This window comes from Austrofundulus limnaeus, unplaced genomic scaffold (genome assembly GCF_001266775.1).
Source record: "Austrofundulus limnaeus strain Quisiro unplaced genomic scaffold, Austrofundulus_limnaeus-1.0 Scaffold2, whole genome shotgun sequence".
Lineage (NCBI taxonomy): Eukaryota > Metazoa > Chordata > Actinopteri > Cyprinodontiformes > Rivulidae > Austrofundulus > Austrofundulus limnaeus.
This window is the reverse complement of record NW_013952404.1, coordinates 1,973,015-1,990,713: the sequence shown is the minus strand read 5'-3', so window position 1 is coordinate 1,990,713 and position 17,699 is coordinate 1,973,015. Positions and strand designations below refer to the sequence as shown.

General features: G+C 38.2%; 2 protein-coding genes across 6 annotated transcripts in view; one reads left to right on the top strand and one right to left on the bottom strand.

Moving 5' to 3' along the window:
* iars2 (isoleucyl-tRNA synthetase 2, mitochondrial) overlaps positions 1-8,164 on the top strand; it is a 13,331-nt gene extending 5,167 nt beyond the window's left edge. Inside the window, exons 14-24 of one of the 2 annotated variants that reach the window (XM_014010332.1) lie at positions 183-276; positions 494-574; positions 2,077-2,185; positions 3,371-3,473; positions 4,072-4,194; positions 4,293-4,424; positions 5,329-5,435; positions 5,521-5,666; positions 5,748-5,938; positions 6,195-6,339; positions 7,546-8,164. In XM_014010332.1, the coding sequence (XP_013865786.1) occupies positions 183-276; positions 494-574; positions 2,077-2,185; positions 3,371-3,473; positions 4,072-4,194; positions 4,293-4,424; positions 5,329-5,435; positions 5,521-5,666; positions 5,748-5,938; positions 6,195-6,339; positions 7,546-7,691 (1,377 nt within the window). In that variant the 3' untranslated portion in view covers positions 7,692-8,164. The remainder of the gene's footprint in view (positions 1-182; positions 277-493; positions 575-2,076; positions 2,186-3,370; positions 3,474-4,071; positions 4,195-4,292; positions 4,425-5,328; positions 5,436-5,520; positions 5,667-5,747; positions 5,939-6,194; positions 6,340-7,545) is intronic. The other variant, XM_014010339.1, reaches the window with a different exon arrangement.
* A 96-nt stretch (positions 8,165-8,260) lies between these two features.
* rab3gap2 (RAB3 GTPase activating protein subunit 2 (non-catalytic)) overlaps positions 8,261-17,699 on the bottom strand; it is a 16,674-nt gene continuing 7,235 nt past the window's right edge. For 2 of the 4 annotated variants that reach the window (XM_014010313.1, XM_014010297.1), the window contains exons 14-35: positions 17,365-17,560; positions 17,133-17,276; positions 16,364-16,446; positions 16,221-16,285; positions 16,030-16,120; positions 15,735-15,856; positions 15,423-15,636; positions 15,104-15,201; positions 14,840-14,948; positions 13,223-13,383; positions 12,950-13,124; positions 12,330-12,500; positions 12,105-12,211; positions 11,907-11,973; positions 11,662-11,732; positions 11,541-11,576; positions 10,622-10,696; positions 10,156-10,371; positions 9,987-10,076; positions 9,676-9,903; positions 8,990-9,154; positions 8,261-8,896 (exon numbers count right to left, since the gene is read on the bottom strand). In XM_014010313.1, coding sequence (XP_013865767.1) covers positions 8,747-8,896; positions 8,990-9,154; positions 9,676-9,903; positions 9,987-10,076; positions 10,156-10,371; positions 10,622-10,696; positions 11,541-11,576; positions 11,662-11,732; positions 11,907-11,973; positions 12,105-12,211; positions 12,330-12,500; positions 12,950-13,124; positions 13,223-13,383; positions 14,840-14,948; positions 15,104-15,201; positions 15,423-15,636; positions 15,735-15,856; positions 16,030-16,120; positions 16,221-16,285; positions 16,364-16,446; positions 17,133-17,276; positions 17,365-17,560 — 2,834 coding nt within the window. In that variant the 3' untranslated portion in view covers positions 8,261-8,746. The remainder of the gene's footprint in view (positions 8,897-8,989; positions 9,155-9,675; positions 9,904-9,986; positions 10,077-10,155; positions 10,372-10,621; positions 10,697-11,540; positions 11,577-11,661; positions 11,733-11,906; positions 11,974-12,104; positions 12,212-12,329; positions 12,501-12,949; positions 13,125-13,222; positions 13,384-14,839; positions 14,949-15,103; positions 15,202-15,422; positions 15,637-15,734; positions 15,857-16,029; positions 16,121-16,220; positions 16,286-16,363; positions 16,447-17,132; positions 17,277-17,364; positions 17,561-17,699) is intronic. The other 2 variants (XM_014010321.1, XM_014010305.1) reach the window with 1 other exon arrangement.

Here is a 17,699-nt window from a genome sequence, read left to right as displayed (position 1 = left end):
ATATATAAAACCACGATATTAAAATTTTATTTTTTTAGTTTTTGCAAAATAAAATAATATAGAACCAAAAAAAAAAATCAGAAATTATTTGGAGTTTCCATTTGCTGCTGTCAACTGATTTTGGAAATTTAATTCACAATAATTTGGGTTTATGTTCATTCTTATTCATTTCGTTTTGTCAGAGTAAAGCAGGACCGGTGAGTGACTACRTTCGAGGAGAAGATGTTTTTGACATCTGGTTTGACAGTGGAGCATCGTGGGCAGCTGTACTCGAAGGTACGACTGAAACTTATTTCATCTGACCAAAAATACGAACTGATTTATATTGCAGGTAAATAAATGTAGATTAACAGTTTACTTACATGKACAACAAAGACGCGTTCGAGTTCTATATAGTAAAGACAAATGTGAAATTTTGCCCGTGATAATTTTCTGTTAAAATCCATTGAGGTATTTGAAATGTTCAAGTATCTGAATTTGTTGTAATTTCCAGAGGAGACTGAGGAAGAAGCCGAGGAGTCTGAGTCACGTCTCAGCTGGCTCCACACGTCGCTACGAAAACCTCGTGTCACAGGTTGCTCAGATGTTTCCCTGCAGCGGGCGACACGGCAGCTCTTTGCTGTTCAGGCCGTTTAACTTTTATCATTCTTGGTTTGGCTCGTGCTTCCTCTTTTTCCTTTGAAATGATTTTTATTGTGCTTTAATGAGTATTTCAAAAACTACATGTAGGCAGTAAGGTTGGGCCATTGACYGTCAACAACAGGCTGAGCCCTTCAACTGCTGTTTTAACAGTGTTTTTTTAGTTTTTGCCTATGAGTTGGTTTCTTAATTTTTAAAAGTGTTTGGTTGAAGCACAAAATAATACATAATGCTGTTGTTTAGGGTACACACAACATGCCYCCAAATGCAGCACTGATTTATTTACTCAGACTTCTAATAGAAAGGAAAAATGGTAGTAGTCTTTGTTCAGAAAATATATTTATTCACWCAAWAACCAAATTGGTGGGGAGGGAAACAGGGACTGGTTTTTATTTAATATAACCATATTTACAGGCCGTTTCAGTGTTTATCTGTCCTGCAGTCTTGGCTATGTGTAAAATGGCAAATACAAAATTAAATAAAAATTAAACTATAAAAATGATCCAGCAAACTTCTATTAAAAAATGCCGCTGTTTTAAGTCTTTCTGAGCAATTTGATGCACACAAAATAAGTAAATAAATAAATGAATGAATAACCTAACAGCTATAACATCTCAATATAAAGTCAGAACAAGAACAATTATAACCTTTTTTTAGTTATAAACTTTATTTGTTTCATAAAACAAAATTCTATGTACAATAAAAAAGAAAAATACAAATAAAATGAAATGAAAGGTAGCAGAGAGAAGAAAAAAATCTTATAATATTATCTGTTTTAACCAGATAAATTGGATAAATTCTTTGACAAGAAAACAAGCATGTTTTTTTTTTCTTTCATCCGATTTAAAGTTAAAGTAATCCCAAATAGGAGACTTTTTATTTTTTTGGTAGCTAGTTCCTCCGTTTCGGCACATTTTCGTTCTAAATTGGCAATTCAGTTTGTGCAAGTTCACATTGTTCCTCACAAAAAATTGCGTAAGTCACCTGCGTGAATACATCGTCATTTGTTGGACTGGTGAATATCGGTTGGAAAATTGTTGCATTATTGCCCAAACTTAGCAGGCAAGACAATAGAAGTCCTTCAGCATGATTTTCATCTTTTCACCTCTGTTGGCATGCAGGATTTTCTCAGAGCACGTTGCCTCAGATAACATAGATTTTTCTTTTTCTAGGGTTGGCTCAAACTTTCTTTCTCTGTTGTCACTTTTTGTAGATTGATTCAGGTTGGGTGGGACTTCCAGTCTGTTTTGGTCTTGCTGATTGTTTGTGACGAACGGCTTCATAAAGTTGCCGATAATTTAGTTTTTAAGTGTTTGGTCTCAGTCATTTCCCGACTAATAGCAGCTGATGTTTCTCGTCTTCCTTCCGCTTTCTGTCTTTTTCAAAACACACATTTTCCGTCATTTAATACATTTTACTTTCTTTGCTTCCATGAAGAGTCAGASTCCAAAGCAGATGTGTATGTGGAAGGAAAGGACCAACTTGGAGGCTGGTTTCAGTCGTCACTACTCACCAGTGTGGCAGTCCGGAACAGAGCACCTTATAAGTAAGTTTTTTTTATCATTTATATTAATGTGTAAATATGTGCAAAATGTGCTCCACAGCTACTGTTATAAATGTCATTATTAGGATTTTCTTTAGTCCTGATCTAAACTCTATGAAACAGCAACTTTGTAGTTTGTCTAAAAAATATGTATTTAACCACAAAGAGGATCTTTAAATAAGTTAATTCAGTTTGTGATGCGTCACGCTGCAGGAGAACTGGAGGCTCAGTTAAAATAGAGCCTCCGTAGCGCCGAGACTTTTCACATCAGGCTGCCCGGGCTGGTGTGTCCGGGGTGGGGTGGTGAACCAAACAGAAAGGAAAAAACTATTCTTTCTGTTCGTTTTGGACCAAAGTTACATTTGAACAGTTTGTTGCCTGTTTATGCTGTAACAGCTAAATGTGAGTTTGCATTAGARTTGCACGATATCAAGAAAACCTGCGATGTGCATTAATGGTGTTTAATATTGCGATGACGATATGAGTTATGATAAATAAATAAAAATAATAATTAAAACAATTAAATATGCAGTGTTGATGTTTTTCTGCTCTGGGCTCAGAGCAAAAAACAACTAATACATAATTTCCATTACAACATGATGGAGTGATTATGATTTGATGTTGTTTCTCTGGTCCGTTTTGTTTATCAGACTGATGTTGACAAACAACAAAAATGCAAACATAGGAGCCAGTCATTTTTTCAATATGCATATAGCACTGGCTGTTATCGCGATAACAATAAATTAGCGATATATTGTGCAGCCCTAGTTTGCATGTATGTCATGAAACTTTTCTTTTTACAAAGTCCTGTCTTTAGAACATTCAGAAATGTTTTTAAAAATATTTAACTTGTCAAATGAAGCTAAAGCTAGCTGTCATGTTCTGTCACTCATCCCCCCACTTTAGGCCACGCCCCTCAGTGTCTCTTGGCACCGCCAACAGTGGGCGGTGCCAAGAGACACTGAGGTGCGTGGCCTAAAGTGGGGGGATGAGTGACAGAACGTGACAGCTAGCTTTAGGTCACGCCCCTCAGTGTCTCTTGGCACCGCCCACTTTGTTGGCATTTTTCAAATTGGCCTTGGGGCAGCGTTATGTTTTCATGCAGGGAGGCGGTGGCGGTGGTGGTCGGGGGACGTTAGTTACTCTTGAAATGAAAAGTGTTTGTTAATTGTGTGTAATGTGTTGCAGGTCTCTGGTGGTCCACGGCTTTGCAATCAGTGAGAAGGGAGAAAAAATGTCCAAATCTCTGGGAAATGTTGTGAATCCTGATGAAATCATCAATGGAACCAAGGTGAGACGGTTAAAGAAAGAAAGAAAAAAATTAATTCTGAGATATTGTTGGTATATTTTTTTCTTAAAGTGTGTGAATTATTATATTTTTTTCAAAACAAAAAATAAATAACATAATTTTTTTTTTGTCTTTTATATATCTTTATCTTTATATAAAATGACTGTTGTGCCAAAGAAATAAAAAAGGAAATGTCAATAAATAAGCTTATTTATTTACTTTATATACATTATCTATTTACATATTTAACACAATTTCCTCAACATTTCACAAGTTTTCTATACTTTATTTCCCTTTTTACTATTTTTTTTAAATAGACTGCTAGAATTTAGATTTTCTAAACATAAGTATGGAAACAATCATTTATTTTCCCTTGTGTCTGCAAAATAAATGAAAAAGGATTTAAAAATATACAGCTTTAAGTTTTCTGCATTTTGAAATCTACACAATTTTACAATGATTTCTGTTTTATTTCGTTTTGTTTTTTTATTCTCTGTTATTTGTTTCTTAGTCTTGAGACAAAACTTTAAAATGTTATAACTAAAGGAGAACAAATGTTTAAAAGAATAATAATTATTTACATCATCTTCGTCTCTGTCAGGACGGCAGTGAACCGGCTTACGGGGCAGATGTGCTTCGTTGGTGGGTGGCAGAGTCAAACATCTTCTCTGAAGTCCAGGTTGGGCCCAATGTCCTCAACTCAGCCCGAGACAACGTCGATAAGGTACCACTGGAGGATGGACACAGCAGCAGATTTTTTTAAATTTTTTTTACATTTACTCACATCCTCATCTCTTTCTGTGCCTCTAAAATGTTTTCTAGTTGAGAAACACTCTCCGGTTCCTCATTGGAAACCTGCAGGGCTTCGACCCACAGGTGCAAGCTGTGGACCCTCAGCAGATGTACTATATTGATCAGTACATGTTGCACCTGCTCCGCGAGTACAGCATGAAGGTGGGTTTAAGTTCATCTCACATTGTATTTGATTTGATTTGATTTGATTTGCTTTATTTAACAGGAAAAGATTACTAAAAATCAAGCCTGACTCAGCATAATTGCTGTTTTACAGCAGGTTCCTGTTCTGCAGCACATAAAACACTCAGAATTACAGCATCACAATCACATCATTATACACCATAGACACAAAGACAAGCATACCAAATTTCAGGAAGGCAGCATTTGCAAAATAGGACGTCTAAATATGAGCACAACAAAAAGTGTCCAGCAGATGGCAGACAAGATTCTTCTTAAAGGGCTGTAGTTTTGAAATGGACTTTATGTTTTGAGGAATGTCATTCCATGCTTACATAGAAGAAAGACCTCTGGCCGTAACAGTTTTTAAAAGTTGGTAATATCAGTTGTCCTTTTGTAACAGATCTAGTTGAATGACCACTTCTAGAATTTGATTTGGGCAACAATGCACAVAGAGTTCCATAATTGGCACCTTGGAAGATCTGAAAATATAAATTAATACCACTATACAAAACATRATTCTGAAAAGTCAAGACATCAGACAATGAAAGAACTGTACAGTGATGAGTCCAACCAGGAAGTTTTTTATGAATTTTGTAGGCCCTGTTGTAGAGCCTAACTATGGGTTCTAAGATTTCATGTATTTAATAAATCTGTTGATTCATCACTCATTTCTTGAAATGTTTAATGAAAGGAGCCAGATGTTTTTTCACGTTTTGCTAATATGCTAAGTTTACAGCTAACATCTGTAGGAATCACTTTGATCAAGACTGATTTATAACATTTCAAAAGTTGGGATCCTCAGAAGGAAAATGTTAAGAAATGAGGGCTGGTCCAAGGTTTTATACAMACACATACAGAGAAAGCTGTGTGTTTGTGTGTTCAGGTTACAGATGCTTACAGTGAGTTCGATGCTGGCAGAGTTGTCCGTATCCTCCAAGCCTTCATCACCAGAGACCTCTCTAGCTTTTACTTCAGCATCATTAAGGACCGGTAAGGCCTCTCCACAACATAAAATACACCAAATTCTAACCAGTTCTGCCTTCACCCGTCTCCTATCAATGTGTCCTTTATCCAGGCTGTACTGTGATCCAGAGGACTCACTGGGAAGAAGGTCGTGTCAAACCGCTTTAGAGGAAATTCTGGATGGTGTGACTCGATCCGTCGCTCCCATCCTGCCACATCTAGCAGAGGAGGTTTACCTGCACGCACCAGGACATGGCGGTATGTTGGTTTGCGTAGTTACGACTGGCAGCTTTAGGACTTGGTTGCTTTCTAACAAAGAGATTTTTGGATGCTTTACAGAAAAAGAGACTTTATTTAAAAGTGGGTGGATCAAAAGCAGCTCCGTGTGGCGACGGCCAGGGTTAGAGGAGGCTGTGGAAGGGGCTTGTGCCATCAGGGACTCATTCATGTCCTCCATTCATGGAAAAAATGCCAGTCAGTATGAGCTCACGATCGCCATCGAACCCTGCCTTCTGTTTGAGCTCATGGAGGTAAGAAGCAGCAAACACTTCTGCACAAACCGAACAATCCTGTCAGCTGGAAGCTACTGCAAAATACCTCAACCAGTGGTGGAAAAAGTACTGTTTCATTACTTGAGTCAAAGTACTGATCCTGCTGGTCAAATATTACTCCAATAAAAGTAAAAGTAGCTCGAGTGCAGTTGAGATTAATTAGGAAAATACTTAAGTACAGTACTCAAGTAAATCTACTTGGTTACTTCCCACTTCCTTGGTTTTTATCTTCCAGTCTCTCCAAGAAGAACCCACCTCCACCACCTCTCAGCTAGCTGAGATAATGATGGCAGCACGGGTCAACCTGACCGGTACACTGCCCCGCGATCTGCACCCTGACGCCCTGGTGAACCACGGAACCTTCCTCATCAACCTGGAAGGTGAGGAAAATAACATCTGGGTTTAAAACAAACTGACATACCACTGTGCAGGAGGCCAGATGCTACGATGGAGTATCAGGGCCCACACAACAAGATTTCTTTTTAATTACGAGAATAAAGTCATAAAATTACAAAATTAGTCTCGTAAAATTATGACTTTATTCTTGTAAAATTTATTCTCGTAATATTATGACTTTAAACTCGTAATATGACTTTATTCTTGTAATATTATGACTATTCTTGTAAAATTGACTATTTTTGTAATATTATGACTTTAGTCTCGTAATGACTTTATTCTCATAAAATTATGACTTTAAACTCGTATTATGACTTTATTCTCATAATATTATGACTTTAAGCTCGTAATATTATGACTTTACTCTCGTAAAATTATGACTTTAAACTCATATGACTATTCTCATAAAATTGACTTTAAACTCGTAATATGACTTTATTCTCATATTATGTCTTTAAACTCGTAATATGACTTTGTTCTCATAATATTATGTCTTTAAACTCGTAATATTATGACTTTATTCTCGTAATATTATGACTTTATTCTCGTAATATTGACTTTATTTTCATAATATTCTGACTTTAATCTCGTAATATTCTGACTTTATTCTCGTAACATTATGACTTTAATCTCATGTTATGACTTTAATCTTGCAATATTCTGACTTTATTCTCTTAACATTATGACTTTAATCTCATAATATTGACTTTATTCTCGTAATATTCTGACTTTATTCTCGTAACATTATGACTTTAATCTCATAATATTATGACTTTAATCTTGTAACATTCTGACTTTATTCTCGTAATATTCTGACTTTAATCTCGCAATATTCTGACTTTTTTCTCGTAACATTATGACTTTAATCTCATAATATTATGACTTTAATCTTGTAATATTCCGATTTTAATCTCGTAATATTCTGACTTTACTCTCATAAAATTATGACTTTAATCTTGTAACATAATAAAAAAATCTTGTGTGGTCCTAATACTCCGTCGTAAGATTTAGACCATATTCCGTTATATTTTTTCTTCAAAGGAGTCAGATTTGATCATTTTTGATGCAAGTCACTTATTGTCCTTCATTTGTTCAGTTTCCTTTGATTTTTGTAAACTTAGTTAACCTTTTAACATTTACAGGAAACTATTTGAATTAGCTTGCACTTCACAGCAGTGTGCGTTTTTTAGGTGGCGTTATTCGCGAGGACAGCCCCTTCAGTATTGCCGTGACGCCCACCTCTGCTGCTCGCTGCCCACGATGTCGCCGCTACACAGCAGAGTCTGCAGACTGCCTCTGCCCGCGCTGCCAAACCATGATCTCACAGGCTCACTGACACAGCTGTCATCATAACATCCTCATGATGCTTTTATTCTTTTTTATTTTATTTAATTGACCAGAGACTGGAGGTTACACTCCCACACTATAAATCAGCTGCCATCCTGGTCACTGCAAGCAAACTGAATCCACAGATCAGTGAAGGGTTTATATTATAAAAGAACAATGTTTATAGCAGATAGAGCTTACATCCCATCATATCTGTTCACTTTTCTTCAGGTGCAGGTGTGAACTTGAAAACCCAAAGTCATCTCAATCTGCTGTAAACATGAGGTTTACTGTAAATATTGTTGGGAAGTGAGAGCAAGTTTGTGAAATGGATGGAAATGACTTTTCTTTTTTTATGTTGATGCAAAACAGTTCACTACTTGTGTCACCATGTGACAACCCAAGTCCAGAATAGAAAAAAAAGTGGCGAGTTCCTGTAAAAAATGATTGTAAAATAAAATGTTGCTTTTCTTTCCCAGCAAAGTGAGACTGTGTGACTGAGTTTGAAGAACGAGGGAATAAAACTGTTTGCATTCCGAGTCAGCAGCATCAACACAAACATGACATAAACTACAAAGCTTTTGAGAAACCTCTTTATTCTGCATTGAGGCCCAGTTGAAGCAGCTGGACGTGGAGTTACAGAATAACAGGCGCAGCTTAGTACAGCACTGTCTGCATATATAAATAAAAATAAGTTCCTGATTTTTTTTTATGATACATTTTTTTCTATGCGAAATAGAAGTGATTAATATAACTCCTACATGGCACACAGGACCACTGATTTTAAAGTCAAAATGTGAGACAGAACATAGACGAGCCGGAATAAGAGTCTCAAACGCATTCTGACAACAGAAATATTCATTATGATTAATGTTACATGCACAAAAATATAATTAAAAAAAAGGTTAAAAGCCACTATTTAACATTGCCCTCTGATTAATAACATGATTTAAACAAAACATGTGGAAAAAGGGTGAGGCCTATTTCCTCTGCTTAGAAATGCTCATCTGTGTTTTGTTTTTTTTGGCAAAGTCGATGAAAATTTCTCTGCCTGCATCACAAAGATCAATCAGTGGAGAGGACATCCACAGCTTCCAGGAGGTGCAGAGCCAGGGTGTACTGAGCGTGATTCTCTGGCAGCATTTCCACCAGACGGCTCACCAGCCGGCTGGTCTGGGTCAGAGGGACCAGGGGGCACCTCAGCTCACTGGGGTCCTTCAGTACACCCATGCACAAAAAAAAAAAAAAACACATTTCATACAACTTTATAGCAGCTTTTTAATTATTAAAAAGTTGCGTTTTTATTACCATAGCCTTGAGCCAGGTGCAGAGGGTGGGGGGCAGTCGAGCCAGCAGCTCCATGGCGGCCTGGGTCCGATTCTGGTTGTGGAGCAGGCAGTAGCTGAGCCTCTGACCAGTCAGCACCAAGAGCTGGGAGCCCAGAACGTCCTTATCTTCGACCTCTAACATCACCTGGATATTCCATCACACAGGAGATCAACAGCAATTAGTGTCACGTTTAGAAAACATCCTTCTCAATGTGAAACCATACTGATTTAACGATGATGTAATCGTGTTCTTTTGTAATACAGAAAGCTTTTTTGGAGTTTGGGGATAAAAGGATCACAACTCCATTAGCTTAATTTGGAACAAATCATGTTTGTGACAGGGTGAGCACCTAAAGATCCCATTTAGATCAGGTTAGTGTAAACGTGTTATATGAGAGAGTTTAGGGATACTTTTTACATGAATAATTCATAGAGTTGAGTAGCTTAACAATCAAACCATATATTTTAAATGCTGGACTGAAAAGAATCCCTAAAACAGCCTCAGAAAACCTCTTAAAACCTCTAAAGTATTACAAGGATAACTGGCTTGTCTTGGTGGCAAAATAAAAATAAACGAGGGCTGAATCAAGACACGTCACTATATTTTATTCAGAATCTGCCGTCAGGTTCTAGAACACACGGCCGTTTGTTGTTTCCTATCTATACCTCTTCGGCTCGCAGGTCCAGGCCTTGGTTGTAGAGCTCACAGACGAGGTGGCGTCGCAGGATGTCTGGGTTGACTTGCAGCAGGGAGCCCAGCTCCAGGCACAGGGAGGGCCACCAGTCAGCTTTGGGTCCAGCAGAGGGCAGTGGGGGGGTAGAGCCGGGAGCCACGGCTGAGCTGGAAGGAACATCTATGGCCTGCACCCACGCCGTTAGCACCCGGGAAAGAAACTGAAGAAGAGCAGGGAAACAGAAATAAAGAGAGAGATACGGAGCACGTTTCCTCCTCTAAAAGATTTCCTTTCATCTTCTACCTCTTTTCGCTGTGAGATCAAGCTAGGGTCCATGTCTCCACTGGGCATGAGCTGGATGGTTGTCAGATCTCTGAAGAAAGCATTTTTACCCTAAAACAGGAATAAAATCAAGCTCCATCATGATGTCGGTGTCAAACATGGAGCTGTGTTCAGCAGTCAGGCTGCTTACCTTATTATCAAACAGACTGAGGGGTTTGACTTTGATGCTGAAGCTCATGGTAGCATGTAGCAATGACGCTAACAGGCAGTGGTGTTGAACCAGAGGAAAGTGAACACCTCTTTGGTCCAAGGCGAGCTCAGCTATGGATGCTGGGCCCTCAGCTCCACTCCACACCTCCTCGACAGAAAGCTCCGGAGCAGGAACCTCGTCTGTGGCAGAATCCGCCTGTGAGTATAAACCTGCTTTAGTAATCGCAGCAGTATTACTAAGCAGCTGTGACGATCATAACAAAGCACAGCAGYATGCTAAAATAACAATATGCTCGTGCATTCTTAGTTTAAAGTGTAAACTCAGTATGAGATTGCTTTAACGCCAGGCACTGGCCACTCTCCATGCTCCATCCTGCAGTTATKTTACTTACATAGAAAGGGATAAAAGACAAAGAGCTCTGATTCTTAACCAATAACGCAGTCACCTCCATGAGGATCTGCAGCAGCTGGACGCAGCAGCCCAGGAAAGATGTCATGGCTTTGTCTCCCATCCCGACGTCCTGCTCACAGAAAAACTGGTCAGTCTGAACATTTAAACACGTTGGCAGCAATTTAATAATGTGTGACTGCTTTATTGAGATACATTTTACATTTTATTTTTACTTTTACTTACCTGTTTTTATTTTTCTATCTTGTTCCACGATTTTTATGCTATTTTAAAAATTCATGTATCAAAACTTTCAGCTCCTTCAGGACATTCCAGCTATGACTTTTTGTATTCCAGCAATTTATAATTCAGCTTTTTCTGCCATTTTTGTTCTCACTGAAAATGAACAAACTTCTCAACATCCTTAAAATCCTCCAATTTTTATATATATATTTTTAACTTTTCACCTTTTGCTCTGGTTCTCCTCTTTGAACTTCACTGTAATAATTTTAGCTTCTTCTTCCTTTTTTTTTTTTTTCTTTGCAAATTTTAGCTGTTCCCCCCCTGCTTTTTCAGCTATCCTGCTTTTGGGCTTTTATCAGCTTATTTCTGATTGTATAAGGTTTTTTATACCTTTTTTTCAGTTGTTTTCTGCAATTTAAGCTACTTTTTAGCTCTTTTAGCTAATTTTAGCTTTTTTATTTTCAACAAAATTCAACTTACTGCTTAATTTGGTAAACATGCTCTTTCTGGTTCTTTGTGCTAGAATTAACTTTTTTTTTTTTTGGCTTGTTTTACAACAAATTTGAAAATGTTTGTACATCTTTTCTTTTGTTTCTGCAAAAATCTTTCAGTATTAAGCATTCACACTGAATTTTCACAAATAATGCAAATTCTCTACGTTATTAGTTATTTCTAAATAAAACAATGCATTCTAATTTGGGATGGTTGCTTAAAATTCTTTTATATACACTCACCCGTCGACATAAGCGATCTTTGGGAGCTTTCCCCACCTTGAAAAATAAAGCACATAAGTTTGTAATGAAGCAAAACGATGAAATCCTACTGGTACAGGTGCAGTGCACTTGCACTGTTTACCTTCTCCATGAGGTACGATGCTGCTGAGAAGCGCTTTACGATAAATGTGCTCCACATCATTGTGGAAATACCTGTATGAACAAAATAATCTTTGAATTTTAAAGCTGTGGTAGGTATGATTGATAAAATTGTGTCAAAACAGTGACTTGTGGTTTTACAGTAGTGTCATTCTGATGAACCCTCTGTTTTGTATACATAAAAAAACGGACTGCTTCAGACAGCATTATGTTGAAGAAGTTACTGACCTAGTTGAATGTGTGGACTGGAGATGAGCTGTAAATATTCCACAGCACAGGATAAATACTGGGCTTCCTTTAAAAATAAAAGTAAMKATTAAWAATGTAGCAGCTTTAAGTAGAAAGTAACACTTTTTTGTGGGCTTAATCTAGAAGTTTCAGTTAAGTCTGATGTTTGTATTGTTAACTGTTGGTGTGTTTGTGCACCTCGGGGTCTTTGTTCCACTGCACTACATACTCCCAGCTGCAGTGGGCCAAAAGCAGGTCAGGAGACAGAGAGTGTGGGAACCGCTGACACACTGCCACCAACAACTCTGGGAAACATCAGGGAACAGAAAAATATTTTTAATGTAACCATCAATAAGTCATTTTAGCATTTACATTCATAAGTAATGACTGATAAACTTATTTATAGGCTTTTAAAGTGGTCACCTGCTGTCCTGTCTGAGTCCTCTTGGCCCTTTCTTTCCTCAGTTTCCTCCTCTTTCTGCTCGTGTTTCTCATTTACACCTTCAGTTTCTTTCCTTCGAAGAATTTCCTTCAGTCGCTCTGGTGCCATGTTCTGTCTGAACACCCATTTGGAAACGCTGTCGGCAATACCACCTTAACAGAAAACAATATGCAGTATCAATCTGATGTTCCTAAAATCAAACTCTGATGTTGGGTTGTGGTATAGACTTGTAATCCTAAAAGTAAAAATTCGGTTTAACTGCAGTTCTTACATATTGTATGATTTATCAGTTGAACCTTATTTTAGGTGTATAAATACAGTTTGCATAAGAATTTTATTAACTAACATGTTTTAAACACTGTAATATTCCCACTAAAACCCACCCACTTTTCAACAAACTGCTAAAATTAAGAACAAAATAAGTTAAACATCTCTTATTATATAATAAAATAATGACAGAAAAAACAGATTTGATTTTTTATGATTCAAAACAATTCTTAGAGTTAATATCTTCTATTTTTGCTTTTTTTAAACTTGTTTTTCCTGCAGTTTTGTGAGGGTGCAACCCCCCCTTTAAAAAAAACACTGTTTTACACCTCACCTGTTCCTCCTTCCAGTAGTGTTTTGATGGAGCACTGAACTGCAGCGCCCCCTGCTGTTCCTTGAGAAGGAGGCACCAGTAGGAGAGTCTGCAGCACCAGAACATCCTCCAGCTGGCGAACACACACCACCCACTGCTCCAGCTCCAGAGACACGGTCTCCCACTCTGACTGCAACTGTTTCACACACACAACAAAACTCTCAGTGTCCTTTCAGTGGGTGCGTAATATCGTAATTACTCACCGGGTTTTGATAATAACCACGTTTTCTCTACCTTGCTATCAGCTCTGCTTGTGATGCTGGCCTTGGCGGCACGGTGAGCAACTAAAGCGGCCAGTAACGCAGCAGCAGCGTTGTGGGACTGGATGCATGTAGATCGGACCTGCTGCCACCAGGGGGACACAGATTGTGTGTCCCATGAATCCTCAACTGCACCTAGAACAAAAAAAAAAAAAAAAAAAAAAACACAAAAAAACCCAATATGGTCAAAAGATTAGAGAAAACAGTTTCTTTTTCCGAAGTCTTTTTTGTTGACTTTGTTTTAAATGTCATGAGCTTCAAAAAGACTGAAAGAGAAATTTGGAAGGACTTTAACCTGCTCTAATCAGGGTCCTAAATTAACCAATAGTAGTACACAGAGCTGCGCAGTACATGCGGTAGACGGTAGAAATGTACCCTSTACCGTCCTATCGTCATTACGTCATCGCACCTGTGTCAGCATGGCTGCGAGTGCAGAAACAACTGAGCAGGAGTTCGAAATATAATGAAGAAATTCTGGCCTTTTAAAACACGTATAGAGAATAAATCCTCAAAATTTCCCCCTCCCGCTGTAGAAAAGTTACGTCAGGATCATTCCCTCCCTCCTCTCGCTGCACGTGGGGCAGAGCAAAGCTTTAACAACCAGTTTTCCACACCCACGTTGTCGGAGAAAAAACTTGTTTTTTTTATGTACCCACAGAGATGATTAAAAAAAAAAGACGTGGACGTTCATTCAGTCATAAATCCATCTTGCTAATGTAAAGTGGGGCAGATATTATAAGTTTATACTTCTTTTTGCTCCTTTTCATTCATGACTTCTTTTGAACTTGGTTTTGCTTTCCTTGACTTGATTTTGTATGCATTGTTTATTTTATTTTTCGTTTCTTTTTTATATATATATATTTTTTTTACTGGACGGCTTGTTTTTTTCTGTTTTTTTCTATTGTTTAATTAGATCTTTTTTATATTATTGGATTTTTTAGTATTGGATGACTTGCTGTTTTGTACTCATATTTCAATTCATGATTGAAATAAATAAACTTCAAAAAAAGTTGGCTTCTGCTCTGATGATGAAGATGAGCGCGCAGCAGAGCAGCAGCTGCTAAGTTCAGCAGACAGAAGCTCATTATATAGCAGGCAGATATTAAAGCAAAAATGCTGGGTTTGATTAAGATTACAGTTTTCTGCAAAAAAAAATTCTCTAAAAATTACATTATCTTAACTTTTTATGATAACTTTCTACCACGATATTTACTGCTACCGTGAAGGGATTCAATTTATCCCGTGATATGAATTTGAGGTTATACCACCCAGCCCTAGTAGTACAAGAAAATATAAATTAATATTTGATAAGGGTTAGCAATTAAAAAGCCAATGGTAAACCTACAACGCTTAAATCTCTTTTAACCAGACCTCATATTTATTTACATAAATCCTGATCAAAAAATCTGCAGAGCAGAGAAGCTAATAAAGAACTACTGAAGTAAGAAAAAAAGAAAAACTCAGCTGGACATCTCACCTCTTTTTTATTATTCTGAACTGATTTAGATGAATTGCCAATTAGCCAAAACTTAATGTGCATTTCATTAGTTTTATGAAGTAAAACTGGCGTACGTTAAATAAAAATACCAACCTTTCATGTTGCTAAGAGCTACAAGTAGTGTGTGTAGGTTTCTGACAGTTTCCACTGGTTTGTGTAGCACCTCCTTTTCCCTTTGCAGCCACACACTCAGCAACAAAGACTATAAAAAACAAGTCAATGAGTATATAGAAGTTAAATGACATGTTGGAATTCAAATTGCTTGTTAATTTCTCATCACAAGATTACAGAAACTAATAATACTATGTCTAGGTACTTGTTTTAACCTCTTCCTCAGTAACACAACTGAACTCTTACCAGCAGCTGCTGTGGACTGATGCCAGCCTCCTGCAGGGTGTCACAGATTCTACGGACGGGGTTTTTACAACATAAACAACCCCAGAACATAAAGTTTCCTGCAAAAGATATTCAGGAAACTATTTATTCTGGATGTGTGCAGYTTAATACACTGGAAAAGCTTAATGTAGAGTCAAACATTTAAGGGGTAGAACATGGGACTTTGCATTTCTCCGACCTAAACATCATGTCTTCTTGTTTAAAGATGCTACAGTTCAGTGCCTGTGAGACGATGGGTRGAAGTGAATGAAAAACACGCGAGTGCAAACAAAAGTCTCACCCAGTTGGTTCCACTCAGCGTCAGACCTGCGGATCACCTTCACCTCGCCGTCCTCCGTACACTCCAGCTGGGAGAGGAAAGCCTGGGCGGACAGGGGCGTGTCGGGGGAGTCCTGAGCGAAAGAAACGCTGGGTTTTGAGGTGAACCAAGCGTAGCGTTGCAAGATGGGTTCGACGCGGGACAGCTCCTCCTCTACGCCCTCCAGAGAGTCCTGCTGGAAGCACGGGGAAACAGATTAGAGCACGAGAACTTCTGATTCTGGCCGCGTTCAAATCATGAGGTGTTTGTTTCTTAGCGTTTGAGTGGGCACACATTTTCAGAGCAGGCCTCGGTGTTTTCAGCAGACTGAAGCTGCTGCATGTCAGTGTAGAGCTGAAGTAGCTTCAGCTGGGCAGAGCAGAGCTGGAGCAACGAAGGATCCACTTCATCTGCAGCTGTAGCAGAAAAAAAAACAAAACAAAACATACAAATAAGGACAAAGTATTTGCTGAAATTATTTATCATTAGTCACCAATGTAGACAGGTTACATGTTTATTATTTTCAAGGATTTCTTTCATCTCTTTTTGACAAATAAGTTTAAATTTTTAGTCTAGAAAATGCGAGTACCTTGTTGCTTCAAAGCGTCATGTAAGGCACACGTAATGTTAGTAAGACAGGAAACAGGAGTGTCTTTATTTGAGAGCAGAGACTCCAAAGCCTAAAGGAAGCGAAGAGACTGGATTTAGAGAGACGTCTGTAAAATACACATTTACACATTTCTTTAATGTCTAATTGAAAAGTAATACTTTTACTTTAACCTGTTTCTTAAYGGCAGGGTATTTAATTTCCAACAAGACATTCTTCGCTTCGCTTTCCAAAGTTTCTGCAGAAAATCAGCAACAGATCAACAAACAGATCGTTGCACTCTGGTGTTCTGAAGTTTTCACTCTTTTTTTTTTACCAGGATCCACGTCGCCGATCTTCAGCAGAGCAGTCAGTCTCTTTAAAAGGTGCATGTCTTTGGCTCGTTCGTTTTTTTTGTCACTGAAATAAAGAAAACAAGACAACATTTTGCACTTCAATCATTTTCATCCCAGTGACAAGGTTATGAGTTACTTAAAGTGCCCTGTGACATGCATATTCTTGAAATACAAAAAGTCAAAGAAAACATCTTTATACTGTAGTTAAGAAAGTTGGAATAAAACACACGATTTAACCCATTTTGTCCCATAAATGACATATTTTCTTTTGAATTTGGCTCAGCCAATGTGAAACAGGAAGTGACATCAAATGGGAACTCTTTAACAAACAAAACTCTTTGATCTTTGTTTATTGAAACAATATTATTTGAACTCTGACTCTTCTTCATCTCTTTGATAGAGACTCAAAATAATCTAAAGTAACATCAGGTTCTTCTCTACAGTCTGGATTGTTAGCTGTTGTAGCAACGCTCTGTTCACCTGCAGACAYTCCCCTTTGACATCACTTCCTGTTACTTCACAGGCAAATATCTCAACAACTGTTCATCTCAGCGATATTTTATCAATGTCCTTTTCTWAAAATGCATTCATATGTATTACAAAAATTTGATGTCACATGCAATTTAATGCTTTTTAATGTCTTTAAAAAGTAAAGTTGTGAATTATTTAAAGGTTTGAAAACATTTTCAGTCTGAAAGTACAACACTTTGCAAAAGAGTTATTCACTATCAGAGTAGTGGTGTTACCAACCTGAGGGCTAAGTGAAAGGGGATATTGATRGTTCTCAGGGCTCCTGTGGTGGGATCCAGCAGACACACCTGCTGCGTGTGGAGCTGCCAGCCCTGACTGGTCACACTGTTCACCCCCATCAGACGGTAGCYAGCATAAAGCAACCTGAAAAATAAAATCATACGCATAGAAAACCAGACACGAAGAACAGGTGATCTTTTTTAAAGATGGTCTACACGTTCATCGTGCAGACCTGCACTGTTTTCCCACAGTGAAAGCACCGACTCGGGGGCCCCGCTGCATGGCCCACACCTCCAGGATTCCCCGGCGGGGAGCGAAGATGATGAGAAACAAAGCATGACGTCTGGGGAGCGAAGCAGAGGGGGAGAACTCCCGATCGCCACGTTCTTCTTGAACCTGGAGCCAGCCCAGCTGAGCATCTCTGTAACCTGAAGGCAAATCAATGGCACACATACAGAACATATATTCAGCTATTTAACTTGAGTTCATAATGTCCTGATGCATCTCAGTAATCCAGGTAAAAAAATCAAAAAGAAAAAAAATTGTATAGGTCTTCTGGACGGGTTC